Source organism: Vanessa cardui, chromosome 16 (genome assembly GCF_905220365.1).
Source record: "Vanessa cardui chromosome 16, ilVanCard2.1, whole genome shotgun sequence".
NCBI classification, from domain to species: Eukaryota; Metazoa; Arthropoda; class Insecta; order Lepidoptera; family Nymphalidae; genus Vanessa; species Vanessa cardui.
The window spans coordinates 7,722,384-7,737,817 of record NC_061138.1 but is presented as its reverse complement, the minus strand read 5'-3'; the positions used below and the strand labels follow the sequence as shown (position 1 = coordinate 7,737,817).

At 37.7% G+C, this 15,434-nt stretch overlaps 2 protein-coding genes across 2 annotated transcripts; one reads left to right on the top strand and one right to left on the bottom strand.

Moving 5' to 3' along the window:
• Positions 1 to 1,081: 1,081 nt before the first annotated feature.
• On the bottom strand, positions 1,082 to 4,914 carry LOC124536051 (leukocyte receptor cluster member 8 homolog). The gene is made up of 5 exons (XM_047112466.1): positions 3,542 to 4,914; positions 2,726 to 3,236; positions 2,411 to 2,615; positions 2,116 to 2,323; positions 1,082 to 1,788 (listed from the first exon to the last, which is right to left on the bottom strand). Exons 1-5 carry the CDS (start codon positions 4,603 to 4,605, stop codon positions 1,623 to 1,625), a joined length of 2,154 nt encoding a protein of 717 aa, XP_046968422.1. The 5' UTR covers positions 4,606 to 4,914; the 3' UTR covers positions 1,082 to 1,622.
• A 1,257-nt stretch (positions 4,915 to 6,171) lies between these two features.
• Positions 6,172 to 14,240, top strand: LOC124536214 (vacuolar protein sorting-associated protein 8 homolog). The gene is made up of 9 exons (XM_047112701.1): positions 6,172 to 6,451; positions 6,539 to 6,721; positions 7,767 to 8,576; positions 9,023 to 9,354; positions 9,987 to 10,110; positions 10,377 to 10,530; positions 11,140 to 11,351; positions 12,042 to 12,206; positions 12,840 to 14,240. Exons 1-9 carry the CDS (start codon positions 6,362 to 6,364, stop codon positions 14,163 to 14,165), a joined length of 3,396 nt encoding a protein of 1,131 aa, XP_046968657.1. The 5' UTR covers positions 6,172 to 6,361; the 3' UTR covers positions 14,166 to 14,240.
• Positions 14,241 to 15,434: the final 1,194 nt, after the last annotated feature.

Here is a 15,434-nt window from a genome sequence, read left to right as displayed (position 1 = left end):
TCGTGGCAACGATTGAAAATAGTGACTTAATTATAAGGTTTTTAATTAGTCGTCTACCCGTCATCTATGCTTAATGTAATAATAAAAAAATGTATAAAATATTATCGGTAGTAAGGATTTACCAAAATACATGTAACATAGTTAAATAAGAGAAGAGTTGGTAAGGTAAAATATACAAATAATGTGTCTTTTTTTGAAAGACGCATGGAAATCAGTGCATTTGAGTAAAATATAGACTTTATATGAATACTTTTAGACGTACTATCAGCAACTGAGATTTGGGCACTTAATCACGGTCCATTGACCCGAACTCAGTTATTCGAATGCGAACACACAATATATACAGACGGTTATTGAAAGGGGCGATTTATATTATTCTTAATAAATTCGGATATTTTTATGTTTAGTGGGATTGGATAGTTGCATAAGAGGATATGCATGCGAGCTTTGTTTACACGCTTTAATTATTATTATTGTAACCATAACTATTTATCAGAGTACGTTAACAATTAATTTATTTCGTATTTTCTATTAAACAAATTTTTGGACATTAATTATAACTTACAATGCACATCTTGTTATGGCATTTTCCTTACTCTTTACTATATATAGCTAAGAGGGAGCAATACAACCAACGTACCAACAGAGATTACTTCAAAACATATACTACTACTCTTATACATAAGGTATTATTTTTTACAAAAAAAAATAATCATTTACTTCCTTTGATAGCGTATAAATCTATTCTCAGAGATCAATATTTTTATTGTTTTCTTCTACATTCTAACCTAAATCTGTGATGTTGAGTATATTTTTATGATTGTCTTAATATTCTTATTATAATTATGGTTATTATCGAATTAAATAACTTCACTACAGTAATCAAAGACAAACAGAAATACATAAAAACTATTGTGAGACATTGCATGATAATTTCTGTATATTCACTGAACTACTACCCACTCCCACATTCTTTCTCCTTTCTGTCATTGAAAAAGCTTTTCTTGTAGTATACATGTTTGTAGTTTGTGTAGTACATATGAAGGTACAATACAACACATAAATAAAAGAAAGTAGGAACTAAAAATAAAATAAATACTTTTAATGAAAAATCTAATTTTAATATTAGAGCTTGATACATACAAGAGATTAATCCAATTAAAAGTAATTTATGATTATAATAACAGTATATACAGATGAATAAAAAATTATCGTATTTACAGTAAAAGAATAATTAACAATTATTTTAATGTCCTTTTATGCACATGCATTATGTTTTTTAAAAAGTCTTAGCACTGCTGAATTGTCCTTTCACTTAATCTTCTAATTCTTCCCTCTCCATGTAGCAGATTCCTTGCGCGCACAATCACTAATCTTCAAACAAATCGAGCATTATCACCAAAACTGCTACTAAATAGTTTAACAGAACTTCTCAGCAAAAGCTGTAGTGATGCGTATTGTGTTGCCGTCTGAGCCTAATAAAACGAAGGTGGATAACATTGTGGGCCGTATTAACTCCGCCGAAGTTTTTGACCCTAAGACTATAAAAGCCTTTACATTATCACACATACAAAAAAATTTATTTTAACAGGACGGCTATGCACAAATGTACATATGTTATGTTAGATGTTTTGGTTAACAACTTGTAGACTGGCTTTGCAATCGATGTGACTCTGATCGCTGCCAGTGTAAGATAGAGGAAATTGATTCAAGAACTCAAAAGCCTTAGATTTTGACTCAAACGCCAACTCTCGAACGATGAAGTCCACAGGAACACTCTGTCTGTAGCTGCACATATAATGGAATATTAAATAACACAAACCAACCAAAGGTTGGCATTTCTTTTAAAAAAATGGTCTAAGCTAAATGTTTTTAATTATTACTGTATTAATAAAATTTTTAAGTAATGTAATTTTATACAATGCAGACTGCATTATATAAAAACTAATTTTTTTGCCAATAAAACTGGTTATGCACTCCACAATGATTGTGAATGTCAAGAAAACTAATGTTTAAATGTTCACCATTTTTTTAAAATGAATATTTATTCTTAACCTAGGGTAAATTATTAATTTTAAAAACTGAAAATTAAAAAAATATGGTAAAAAGACATACGACTTTATGATGAATTTGAGATAATTTTTCCTCTCCCTGTCCACAATCCAGTCTATCAGATATCCTGCCATCATTGGAGCTGTCTTATACAACACAAAAAATTTATGTAAGTTTCCAGTTGCCCAAGCACATCGAGTGTTTAGTGCATGCTTAATACATTCATTTTCTCTATCCTCTTTAGAAAGATGCTGAAATATTGTTGTAAGATCTGAAACAATAAAAAATTAATAAATTGTATAATCATTTTATTTATGTTGGAAAATAATATGTTACTAATGTTCAAAAAATAACATACCCAATGTATTGTTTGTAAATATATAATACAATATCCTATAAGCTTTAAATTCTGCTTCATTAGCCCTACTATTTGGTAGCTCAGAGTAGAGCATTTTAAGCTGTGTTTGACATTGATTGAACTCCTCGTGATCTCCTTTCTCTAAAGCTATCCTGGCATGTGTTTCATATACCTCAACTGTGAAATTATCTCGTATTCCTTGAACCTATAAGAAAGATGTAATATGATATATTTGAACCGACTCTGATTTAGAGACATTATTGTTTGGACACTTAGCTAGCTGCCTGAGTCTATACAAAAAAATGGAATACTTACTGTTAAATCTTGTCTTATAGATTTTAATTGATCACATGCATATCTGTAATCTTGTCTATCTATCCAACGTTCTTTAACATTTCTAAGGGAATTCCTTAATACAGCTACAGGTCGCACTTCACAAGCTTCTGGTGCTTTGGTTAACCTCAAGAAAGACTTCTCAATTTCTGTTGATGTTCCCACAATATGCATGTTATTAAGCTCATAGTCTCCTTCCGTGTCTTGTATTATAGGCTTTCTTGGACAGGGTTGCTGCCTCTTGGTATTTGCTTGAACAGAACTAGCTATGGTTGGAATATTTAAATTACCAAACCTTTGTGCTCTCTTCTGCAATTTTTCAGCATTTCCCTGGACATCCTCAACTATAAATTGATTACAAGCTTTCTTTTTATTATTTTTCTGAAATTTTTCTGGTTTCTTTTGATCCAATGACAATCTATCTTTGACTTTCTGACGATTTTTGTTCTTATTCTTTTTATCTTCAATTTCATCACTGGAACCAGATGAAGTGCTGTTGAAAAATAATTAGTTAATTTACATACTTTCTCACAAGTTAATAGTTACATTTTCTCATGAATCTCTTGTACAAATATCTATGAATTATATAATGAATTTAATGATTTTTTTTCAATTTTATACATACAATGAGTATTAAGATACTTTTTACTTCTTTGTGCATATACAGGCAAGTTAAATATATAAAACAGGAATAGAAATAGGACTTATATCAAGTTAAGGGTTAAAGGACTTAGATCACTCTATATAATTAAAATATTTGCTTGCAGAAAATGAACAAAAAGTAAATATTAATATTACCTATTCCTTTTTCTTGGTGGGCTTTTAGATTTGGAGTGACTTCTAGAATGAGCTTTACGCCTCCTCTGAGAAGGGCTCTTGTGTCCATTAAAACTTCTTGCACTTAATGCAGGTTTTCCCTTATAAAGCTCTGAAACAGCCTCAGACTTTTGATATAGTGCTAATGTACCACGAACAGGTTTCACGGACAAATTATTCCTTTCACTATGAACACTAGGAATTGGTTCCTCATCCCAGTTTCTTGTCCATATTTCATCTTTGTTTGCTGCAGCTGTAATACGTCCCTTTAAACATATATCAATTTGATCACGATCAAATGCTGTTTTACACTTCTCATAACATCTCTTAATGTACCTTTCTAAGCTCTCAGGCCATGTTCCTGATGTTTGTATTGGAGACGATTTCAAAAAATTTGAAGAATTGTCACTTGGGACAATATTCTCCAATTCATTCTCTTCATTATTGTTACTCTTAGGTTCTTCAAGCGGTTCGGGGATATCTTCAGTCGCAATAGGAGGTGGTAATGGAACATCCAGCGGAGGAGGTGGAGGAGGCTTAGGTAAATCAGGGGGAGGGCATGGAGGAAGCGGTGGCGGATGATCTGGCAGAGGGGGTAACAAAACTTCATCCGATTCGTTGTTTGTTTTATTTCCCTTCTTGCGCTTTTTCTTAGCATTGCTATTTGCCAAAAGAGGATTCTCGTTTGGTGGGATTGGGGCGGACTTTCTATTACCAGAGAGATTAAACCTGATGGGGGATTGATTATTAAACGGACGACTGGCATCAAGTGGAGACATTCCTAACAAAGACGGCGGAGGTTTGGAAAACTGAGGATGACCGAAATCAACTTTATTGTCCTTATTTTGTTGAAAATGATGACCGTCGTTATGAAATCCTCCAGAATTTCCCATTTGATTGAAGTATTGATGATTGTAAAACTGCGGGAACATGCCACCGTGATACCCATTGTATTGGTGATAAAGACTGTACATCCATGGGTTGTGGTTGGGTGGCATGCCACTCATAGTTTGTAACGGGGGTTCTTTAGAAGAATTATCAGTCATGATGACAAAATTTATACAAATATTATAAATATATTATTAATTATCATCGACTCTGTAGATGGGCCAAAATATAAATCTTTAACAAGATGGCGACCAGCCAAGGCCTATTTTCGTCGAGATTCACCTATACAAATTACCTGTCTAAACACTACATTAACTTCACTCCGATTCTTTAGCTTCAGAAATTACACCTTTTGTTGATCAAGTATAACACATTCGCAAACTGTATTCTCAAAATTGCTTAACTACATAAATTGTGAATGGAGATCTCAACTCAACTTTCAAGAATTAAAGATGTCCGTCAACCGACAATCGTTAAAGTTATACATAACGATTTATTCGATATTTTAATCGATTAAATACCACTCTAATCGATTCATAAAGTTTTTCAAAAGAAGTAATCAATTTTCTGTTTAAGTGCCCTATAATTTATTAGATACCAAACTTATTTAATTTTATTGCATTAGTTATAAAGTTCATTTTATCTTTAAATTCGTAGATAAAAATATAAAACGAACAAAACCCAAAATATTAACTCTTCGTTTTGAGTAGCTGTAGTTCAATATTTTTCGTTTAGAATATATTTCACTCAGAATATAAAATAATGGGTCGTTCGAAACATTATAGTAATTTTTTTTCATAGAAAGCAAAGTCAGCAAAAAATATTGCTTTTCTTTGTTGACCATTTTGTGCCTATTTCCTTTTTAATTTATGAGTAATAAGTACTTTTGCTGTTCTTACTTTGATTCGAGTAATAAATACTTAAAACGAAGTATGAATCGACATTACGTATTAACAAAAAGATGCTGTGCAGTGTGATGCTTTTATTGCTAAACTGTACCGTAGACAAAGTTAAGATAAAACGTCTGGATTTAAGTTAAGGTTCTATCACAGGACACTAATTATTCCAAAAAACAGAAATGTAAATCTATTTATTTAAAAAGAGCAGCATCTGAGTTTCTTGCCGCTTCTTCTCGCTGGAGGCTAGTTTTCGGTGGCAGTATTTAAATATCGACGATTCAAAAACACTTCGTTGTGAAATTTCCTTGAATAAAATTGGTTTGATTTAATTCGTCATGTCGGTCTGCCTGTCCTTCTTTCAAACTGTCTGAAACTTGGTTGGTAAATGTATTAGTTGAACGATATTAAGTTTTTTATACAAAAAATGGCTTCTATTTGATTCCCCATACTAAGATAAAAAAATTTTCATGACTTCAAAAATTATATTGAGGTTTCGATTATATTTTTTTCTCAATTGAATAGTTAGGGCGGGAGACGCCCGACTCCCATTTGGCCTTTTTTGTCTTTGCAAAGTCGATCAAAAAACAAAAAAACATATTTTAATTCATATCGATTTATCAGCCGATCTAGTTTAAAATTCATTTATTTAATTATTACTAACTGTGAGCGAATAATTTTTATATTCTTTTAAAAATGAAATAAATTATCTCTAATAAAAAAATCTAATAAATTTAAATATGTTTGTATTTTAAAAGTTACTTTATATCATAAAATTATTTTAGGAGTGATAAATGGAAATGTCAGAAATATGACAAACGACATAAGTCGAAGTCATAAACATTAAACATTCGATGAAAACTGAAAAGTCATATTCGGATTTCGGTCGAATAGTATTTCTCAGACGATATTCACTTATCGCTACTTAAATTTACTAAATAAGTATTAAGACCTTGTTAATTATGACGTATTAAGTTTCTATTTTATTTATTATGTCTTCAAAAATTTATAACACAAGATGGATTTATTAAAAACACCTTCAACCCAATCTTTACTAGATTCTGATTTAGAGTCGGTTGAAAGTCTTCAGTATGTAGATTTTGAAGAGGTAGGTAAAGTCCCAAAACTTTTTATTTTATATATTTATATTTTTAAATTTACGATAAATATTACATTTTTTTTTTAATTATTTTAGCTTGATGAAGTCGAGTATGCTTTGCCTGCTAGTGAAGCTCCGACCCTGGCAGAAGTTTTGTCATCAGATGTATTAGAGAATGAAAACAAATTACCTTTTAAAAATCTTGAGGAATCTACTACATGTTCTGCCTTGCAAGTTGATTTCCTACAGGCTATTTCTCAGCAACTGACACAAGCCCAAGTAAGTTGTTAAAGTTAAATATGTGGCTGCCACTATAAATACACATTTATACGGAGAGAGTATCAGTTCCATACATAGTCATTGCTCTACTTACTATAAGAAGTAGCTTCTAAAACTTACAGATATTAAGTGTATGTTCTTTTATTAAATATGCATGTATTAAACCAATAAATCCTTCAGAGGATATATCACATTATCTACCACACCTTAGTCATTAAGTATAAGTACTTAATAAGAAATTATTTACCAATGTAGAAATGTATTGGTAAAGAATTAATGGAACACACTTTGAAATTTTTGTTGCAAAAATAAGTATCTAATGTATTACTTTTTCATAATTTGGCTATTTTATTAGATCTTAATGTCTATGTTAGGTTATTTATTAATATTATTTTAAAGTAGCATACATTATAGTAATAGTAGTAGCAATAAATAAATTTCAGAAATTTAAGCCAAATACCAAAATTTTTAGGCATCTTAAATGCCTAAATAGAACTATTTATAAATAAAATAGATGCAGCTCAATCATAACAAATTCAAGTTATTATTCAATTCCTTTACTTAGAAAAAAAAAAATTATGAATTAAAGATATAATGTCGTATTTAATGAGGAGTTTTACGGGGCTACAATCAGCAACTTTCATAGTGTATATATGTTGTCTGTCATGTCTTCCAGATCTTAATAATTTATATAACCTGATTAAATTATTAATAAAACGAATTATATTGTAGTCATTAATCTAAGTATTAGGGTTATCTTTGAACATCAATACTTTTTGACTATATTTGGAAAAGATCTTCTTCAAGCTCGAAAAATTACGGTGACATTCTTGTTGAAATGACAAACAAAAGGAATATTTATTTATAATTGTGAACTGTTTAGTTTTTAAAATTAATGTAACATTGTATGATAACAGACACTGTTATCATATAGTTATCACACAAACTGCCAACATGTTTAAAACTTTGAATCATTCAGCTTATGAAATATTATTCTTTGTTTTTTTGGTGTTTGTATTTATTTATATTTTATAAATGTTTTAAGGAACGATCATCAGCTGGCGCCGCTACAACATTAAGTATAGGATCTAATGGGAGACTGAGTGTAGGGACAGCCCACGGACATATCCTATCATTTCATGATCAAACGTTACGATGGGTTTGTGATGCAAATGGCGACAATGGGGCTGTAACATGTTTATCATATAATCACGATAGTACTCGCCTTTTGGCTGGCTTTGCACGTGGTTTAGTATATCAGTACGAGAGTATACGCGGTATAATCCTCCGACGTGTCGTGCTTGGTGGAGAAATATGGGGAACATTGAGAGTCACCTGGGCTGGAACATCGGGTCTAGCATTGGACACAGGAGGTTCTGTATGGCTAATAAAGTTTTCAAGACCCTTAGGAGTACGTTCTGCAAGAGTTTCCTGCTTGTTTTCGGGCGCCCGTGGTGAAGTTGTGGCTATGAGTGCCCGTGATGCTCGTATTCTAGCCCTAGCAACTCTATCAAGAGTGATAATAGTAGCAGGAGGTCGCGCAGCCGGAGTACGATTAGACGGCCCTGCAGATGTGCTTCCTGTGCTGGAGTGGTGCGAATTAGACGTTAGGATGCTTGTATGTGCACGTGCAAACATAATGCAATGGCTTGCCGTATCATTAAGCGGATCATCAATAAACCTGCGACCTGTACAACGCGTGGAATTGAAATCCTCGCCGATATGGCTCGGTTGGCTTGGTGGTGGTCTGGCTATTTTTGATTCTGATGAGAACCTTCGACTTTGGGGCGATGATTACGACAAACCGTTGGATTTATCTCAAATAGAACCCGTGTATTCGTCTGCTTTTTTTAAGGTGAGTTTTGCTGATTCCAAACAATATTTTTTTTAATGAATGATTATTATATTTTAAATAATGGTTTACACAATTTTAATTTAACTATTATTTACTGAATTATTAAGATATTTTTACCGACTATGACGAAGCTATAAAGAAGGCTTATGATTTAAGTAGTCTAAGATTTTTTGGTTTTTGAGCTACTAATCTTATCATATACATAGGCTATACGATTATTAGAAATGTGTGTGTGCCTCACGCATGTGTTTGGAGAAAGAGAAGTGCAGGTATTAGGTACATTCTTTCGGGATAAGAAGTAACCTATATGCTATTCAAGGCGATAACTTTTAAATTTTATATCTCGTAAGCCAAGTAACAATTATTATTAAAATGATAATGCGATAACAAATCAATAAGAGTTTTAAATATTTTTTTCCGTTAATAATGCGTTATTATATTTAAAGGGCCACTGGACAGATGGTCGCGTGTCACGGGCCATGTGCAAGGCGGGTGAGAGTGCCTTAGGAGGTGCCTGCATATCGGAAGGGACATTAGCGCTCTTGGGACGTCGGGGCGTCGTTCGTGTAAAACCTCGTGATCTTCTAGCAAGGGCACAAGCTTTTATAGCATCTGGACGTTATACGCAAGCTCTAAGGTTGCTCTGCTCATCTCAGGGCCCAGAAACGAAGAAACTAGCCATCGAATTCATTGGAAATTTGGCAGATAGGCCTCATATATTAAGCAATAAAAATATTGCTGTCCAAGTTGTCAAGCTGTGTCTCAAATATGATTTGAGGTGAGCTATATAGACATGTTTTATAGAGGTATTGACTCGCGAAGCGCTCCTTTCAACGTTAAACTATTATCTGTGTACATATTTGTGTGTCTTAGGGTACCTAAGACGAATGAGGATAACGACGGAAAAAATACAAATAATGTTCTATACAATTATAATTATACAATTTATTAATTTTTAAGTTGATTTGAATGTTGATAATTTAACGATGAGGCGCTTTCGTGAGAAGGCTAATAATTAAGTATGATTATATAGTAGTACTCGCCTTTCGAATACATCTCTACTAAATTATCTTTAAGCATTAAAAGAACATTGTAATAAAAAGCAACGGGAATGACTAAACAGTTACATACGAAATGTTGACTATATCCGTGGTCGAGTAGTGTGTACGTGGTACGGTTTTCATGGGTATGTCACTCCGAGGCCCCGGGTCCTCAGTTTCATTATTTTTCTATATTGTTTTGGAGCTGGGTGTTTGTAGTACCATCGTTACTATATTTTCCATAAAATAAGTGCAGTAGGTTAACTTAGCTATTTACATTGGGATCAGACTAATGTATGTGATGTTGTCCAATATTTATCTATATTCATGAAATAAATGCATCAGATGTTTATGATGTTACTAATTTCAGCGATGAATTGTGGAATTGTCTTTGGGAGAATTGTTCAGGCGAACAAGCTTTCGTTGAAGCATTAGGAGATGCCGCGGTACGAGGCGAGTTTTCTAACTCGCCACCCTCGCCAGATTTTACACAGGTACGTGAGTAACAGGGTTAAATTTAAATAAAACTAGTTGCCAGGATGGATAGGATGCCAAAAATAATTAATATACGCGATTCAAATCCGGTATAACTAGTTTTATTTAAATGTGTAATAATTGCGAAAATTTAAGACAACTCTAGGGTTAAATTTGTTATGAACTTCAGAAAAATACAATGGATTTTTTATTTTATTTTTAACAATTGTATGCATTATCACGATACCGTGTATCCTATAGTTTGTATTCGTTTACATGGATCCAGGATCTCATCGAAAAATTAGCCGAATTCGAGCCGGAGTTGGTGGAGCGAGTTGTGGCGTCGCTGCCGCTGACGTCGTTGGACCCGCACCGCGCCAGCGTGTTCACGCGCCAGCGCGGCCTGTGGCGCGGCGTGGGCGCCATCGCCGCCGCTCTGGGTGCGCCATACACACACATACACACACATACACACGTACACGACCGTCCAAGATAATGACCTACGATCATTATTTTCGATATAAATGTTTTTTGTTTTTTTATGGTATAGGTTGGCGGACGAGCATATGGGCCACCTGATGGTGAGTGGTCACCATCACCCATAGACAACTGCGACAACGCTGTAAGAAATATTAACTATTCTTTACATCGTCATTGTGACACCAACCTTGGAAACTAAGATGTTATGGCTTATGGCTGTAGTTACACTGGCTCACTCACTGGCTCACTCACCCTTCAAACCGGAACACAACAATACTAAGTACTGTTATTTGGCGGAAGAATAACTGATGAATGGGTGGTACCTATCCAGACGGGCTAGCACAAAGCCCTACCACCAAGTAAATTAATAATCTACTGTAATTCATATAAAATCTCTATAAATCATTAATATATGAAAGTGGACATATAAAAAATATATCGTTTTAATTACATCGTTTCAGCGAAACTTGTCAGCGACACGAAATCTAGCATGCTTATTTCAGTCGCTGACGAAAATGACATTTATCACAGAACGAATGTTTTATAACCCGCTCCTCCCGACTCGTCAGACGGCTGCAGCGGCGCCATGCGCGAGCTAGTTGCGCACGTGCAGCCCTCGTGCGGCGGCGGCGGCTCGGGGCGCTGCGCATGCGCCGGGGCTGCGCTGCTGCTGGCTGCGGCCGACGCGCTGGCGGGGCGCGGCGCGGGGGGCAGGGCGCTGCCGGCGCACGCGCGCCCCTCCGCCCGCCACGACGCTCTGCACGCGCTTCTCGCCGAGGAAGTGAGTTCCATACAACTCGACGACCGTGGTCGAGTGGTGTGTACACCGGTTCTCATGGGTACGCCACTCCGAGGTCCCGGGTTCGATTCCCGGTCGAGTCGATGTAGATTACCATTAGTTTTCTATGTTGTCTTGGGTCTGGGTGTGTGTGGTACCGTCGTTACTTCTGATATTCCATAACACAAGTGCTTCAGCTACTTACATTGGGACCAGAGTAATGTATGTGATGTTGTCTCATATTTATTTATTTATTTATACAAACTTAGTCGAGTATCTGAATTACGTAGGGCTGCCGTTGAGGATGCAGAATGAAACCGAACGAATTTAACTTATACGTTTATTTAAGTAATTCAATTTAACAATTAATTATTTCTAATTTATAAAACGTGACAGTCTGTTCGATGTCAGAACAAAAAGTGAAGTTCTGTAGTCTGAATTACATATTTATAACGAAATCGGTAAATCACTGAATGGTCCCCGCGGTATGGTGATTCTTGGTAGCGCTCGATGTTCGGGAGGTCATGCGAAACAAAGCAGCGACGCTGGCAACAGGTGGTAGCTTCAAGGAATGCATGGTGTGATTATTTCTCACGGTATGGTGATTCTTGGTAGCGCTCGATGTTCGGGAGGTCTTGCGATTATTTCTTAACATCTGTATAAACATCCGGAGCTACAGCTGTGTGCCCGCAGGGCGGCGTCGGCTCGCCGCTGCGCGTGCTGGTGCGGCACGACACGTCGGCGGCCGTGCGGCTGCTGGAGCAGTGCGCGCGCGAGCCGCCCTTCGCGGGCCCGCTCGGCAAGCAGAACCGCCTGCGCGTGGCGCGCGCGCTGCTCGCCTGCACCGCCGATCTGCAGGTGCGAGACACTTGTTTCGTAGCACCTGACGTGCCGTGTGTTACAGTAACAGCCTGTAAATTCCCACTGCTGGGCTAAAGGCCTGCTCCCCCTTTGAGGAGAAGGTTCGGAACATATTCCACCACGCTGTTCCAATGCGGGTTGGTGGGAATACACATGTGGCAGAATTTCTATGAAATTTGTCACGTGCAGGTTTCCTCACGATGTTTTCCTTCACCGCTGAGCACGAGATGAATTATAAAGACAAATTAAGCACATGAATCAGCGGTGCTTGCCTGGGTTTGAACCCGCAATCATCGGTTAAAATGCGCGCGTTCTTACCAGTGGGCCATCTCGACTCATTAAATGAGTGTGTTAGTAACTATGGAATCATTAGGGACGGCGATGTATAACGTCTTTAGGGTCTATTATGTTAAATTATTATGCCATGCATTATTAGTATGAGTGAATGATACCCATTCTTACGAAATATCACTTTCTCTACACTTTCTAGCATGTCATAAAAAGGACACCATAATTTAAACCGCGTTTAAGAAACATAAAAAAATTAAGGATGTGTCTATACTTAACTTCAAAACTCATGTATGTGTATATGTTTTGACATAATTGTGCATATTGATATCCTTTTTTCAGGAGTCCGAAAGACGAGTAGAAATAATAGAATTTATCGCTGGACAGCTACAAGCGGGCGCATTGCCGCTCGACCAGGAAGTCATAAAAAACATACAACAGCTAGTAGACAGCACCGACTGCGAGCGAGCCGACCGGGCGTGGCTGGCGATACTCGCGCGAATACGAACTCAACGAGACCAAATGCTCTTGCAGTACAGGGACGCCGTCCTCCGACCGCGCGTGCTCTGGCGAATAGATTCCATGCTGGATAGACACGACGAGGCTCTAAAACAATTTTTTAACATTCAAAATCCCTCCGATCAAGATATTGACGAATTTTTTGAGTACCTTAGAACGAGAGTTGAGGCCGATGCTGATACGAGACTTCGTATCCAGCCGTATTTTTCAGCGCTCGTCGAACTGCGGCCCCGGTTGGCGGCAGCCCTGTTGGATGAAAATTGTAATGAGTCACTCGGCACTATTCTAGATAGCCTAAGCTCGAAGTGTAAAATTGAATTCGGTCAATGCTTAATAGAAATGGGGCGTCTCCGCGGCGATGCTGCTGCGATTTACTTGCGAAATCTGGGCATTTTGCATCCTAGCGACGTCAAAGATTTTCTAATAAAGAACCCAGGTATCATCAGACCGGAGGACGCGCTGGGTATCGTAAGAGATCTAAGGCTCAGCGAAGCGGAACCGGTCTGCCTAGAAGCCACCGGCGACTACGCGGGCGCTCTCGAAGCACTCCTTGCCCTAATATCGACAACCAGGGACGAAAATACTAAAGAAGACCTGATAAGCGAGGCCAGCGGCCTGTGCCTGAGAGTCGCGCCGACCGTTCCCCCGCAGGCCGCCGCGGAGATGTGGACGCGACTGCTACGCAGCGTCGGCTCCGTGCCGCCGACTCTGCTATTCGAAGCCATCGCCTTCCTCCCCATCGAGGAGCTGGTGGTGGAGACCTGCGACTCGACGCGAGTGGCCCTCACCATACTGGCGGGCGGCGCGGGCAGGCGGGAGGTGTGGGAGTGCGTGTCGCGCGTGCGGCGGAGGGAGGCGCACGAGGCGCTGGCGCGCGCGCTGGCGGCGGCGCGGCGCGGGCTGGCCGTGCGCGGGCGCTGCCGGCGCTGCGAGCGCCCGCTGGGCTCGCGGGCCGGCGTGCGCACGGGGCACTGCGCGCGCGCCTTCCACGCCGACTGCGAGGCGGAGGCGAGCTGCGCATGCGGCCGGCGCGCGCCCGCCGAGTCGCTGGCGCTGGCGCCGTTGCCGCGCCGCCGCGTTGCCGCGCCGCAGGACTACAACCTGCAGCTGGTCGCCCCGCCTCGACCCGACTTGGACGGTGTCGTGTGACCGCTGCTTTTTTTTTAAATACTTGTGTCCGTATTTATTACTTAGTATAATATATAATACAATATGTTATGTGTACCCAGTTTTATTAACTTGAAACATCCTCAGTCAATATATAAAGCAAAAAATAATATGAAGCTAATATTTGCGTTTTGTAACTCTACATGATGGTAGACTATTCTAAAGTGATTCGACGTAGACTATATCCTCGTTAGGTCCAAGATTATTCGCCGATGAAAAATATGTATTTTTACATCACGCCCTGAAACAAGATTGACCGAACATGTGATGTATTAATCACGGTAACTGTTTCCAGTAAATATGTATATTATATAAAAAAATGTGATATTGAGTGATGAATGGCCTTAATAATCGTGAGATTAAATGTTACCTAAGTAGAAAGGACTTTAATTTTTAGTTTTCGTGTAACTACGAGCTAAATTAGTATTCCGTATATATCCAAAAGGGGCTAATTGATTATGTTAAAATATATATTTTTATCAAAAAATATCATTACATACGGGTTAAGTGTAAATGTATGTAGGTATCGTACAAAATGAGACAATCTTTTAAAATAATCAGAATCAAATTAATCAATTATAAAACGCAATAGATCGCTAAACGAGTAGTTAGTTACTGGGAAATTAGTGTCGCGACCAACATAAGTAACTGTAGTGAGAGGATGAAATCACTCGCGACCCAGACTCTGCCCAGCACCACCTGGTTATAGCACCTGTTTCGCTCCGGTTGATTATAAAGTAGAGGGCGACCTTTAATGTTCTTATTAACGACAATACTATATTTAACAAAAAAAGTTTACAACACTTTGAATATCTAAATATAAATTTAAATACAAAAATGGAGGTCGTGAAAATATAACTAGTTTCGACAAGAATATGTTTGAAACAAGTGGGTCGGCATAGTAAACATATAAGTGAACGCGTGCAATCAAATCTATATAAGCTTTAGAAAGGCTTTATACCTTTAGCAGCGCCGTATAAACTATGCCACGGCATATGTCAATGCTATTATTGACATTTCTACTACAACGTAATTTTAACCATATGATGTATTTTTACTATATTACTAACAGCCTGGGCACGGGACATTCGCCGACGCGAATATTCGCGCAAGCGTCTTGCGACTGAAACCAAAGTATAGCAATGTACTAAGCATGCCACGCGCAATGGCAACCGGCGAATTGTAACCAGCTAATCGCGCGCGCGATTTGCGGCGCGACCGGCGAGCTAAACAAAGCTGTGAATCTGTATA

Coding starts and splice junctions, on each gene's coding strand:
- LOC124536051 (XM_047112466.1), bottom strand. CDS start 4,605: ATGACTGATAATTCTTCTAAAGAACCCCCGTTACAAACTATGAGTGGC. Junction 2,616..2,725: donor CTATAAGACAAGATTTAACA/GTAAGTATTCCA, acceptor TCTTTCTTATAG/GTTCAAGGAATACGAGATAA. Junction 2,324..2,410: donor ATTTACAAACAATACATTGG/GTATGTTATTTT, acceptor TTATTGTTTCAG/ATCTTACAACAATATTTCAG.
- LOC124536214 (XM_047112701.1), top strand. CDS start 6,362: ATGGATTTATTAAAAACACCTTCAACCCAATCTTTACTAGATTCTGAT. Junction 6,452..6,538: donor AGTATGTAGATTTTGAAGAG/GTAGGTAAAGTC, acceptor TAATTATTTTAG/CTTGATGAAGTCGAGTATGC. Junction 10,111..10,376: donor CCTCGCCAGATTTTACACAG/GTACGTGAGTAA, acceptor ACATGGATCCAG/GATCTCATCGAAAAATTAGC.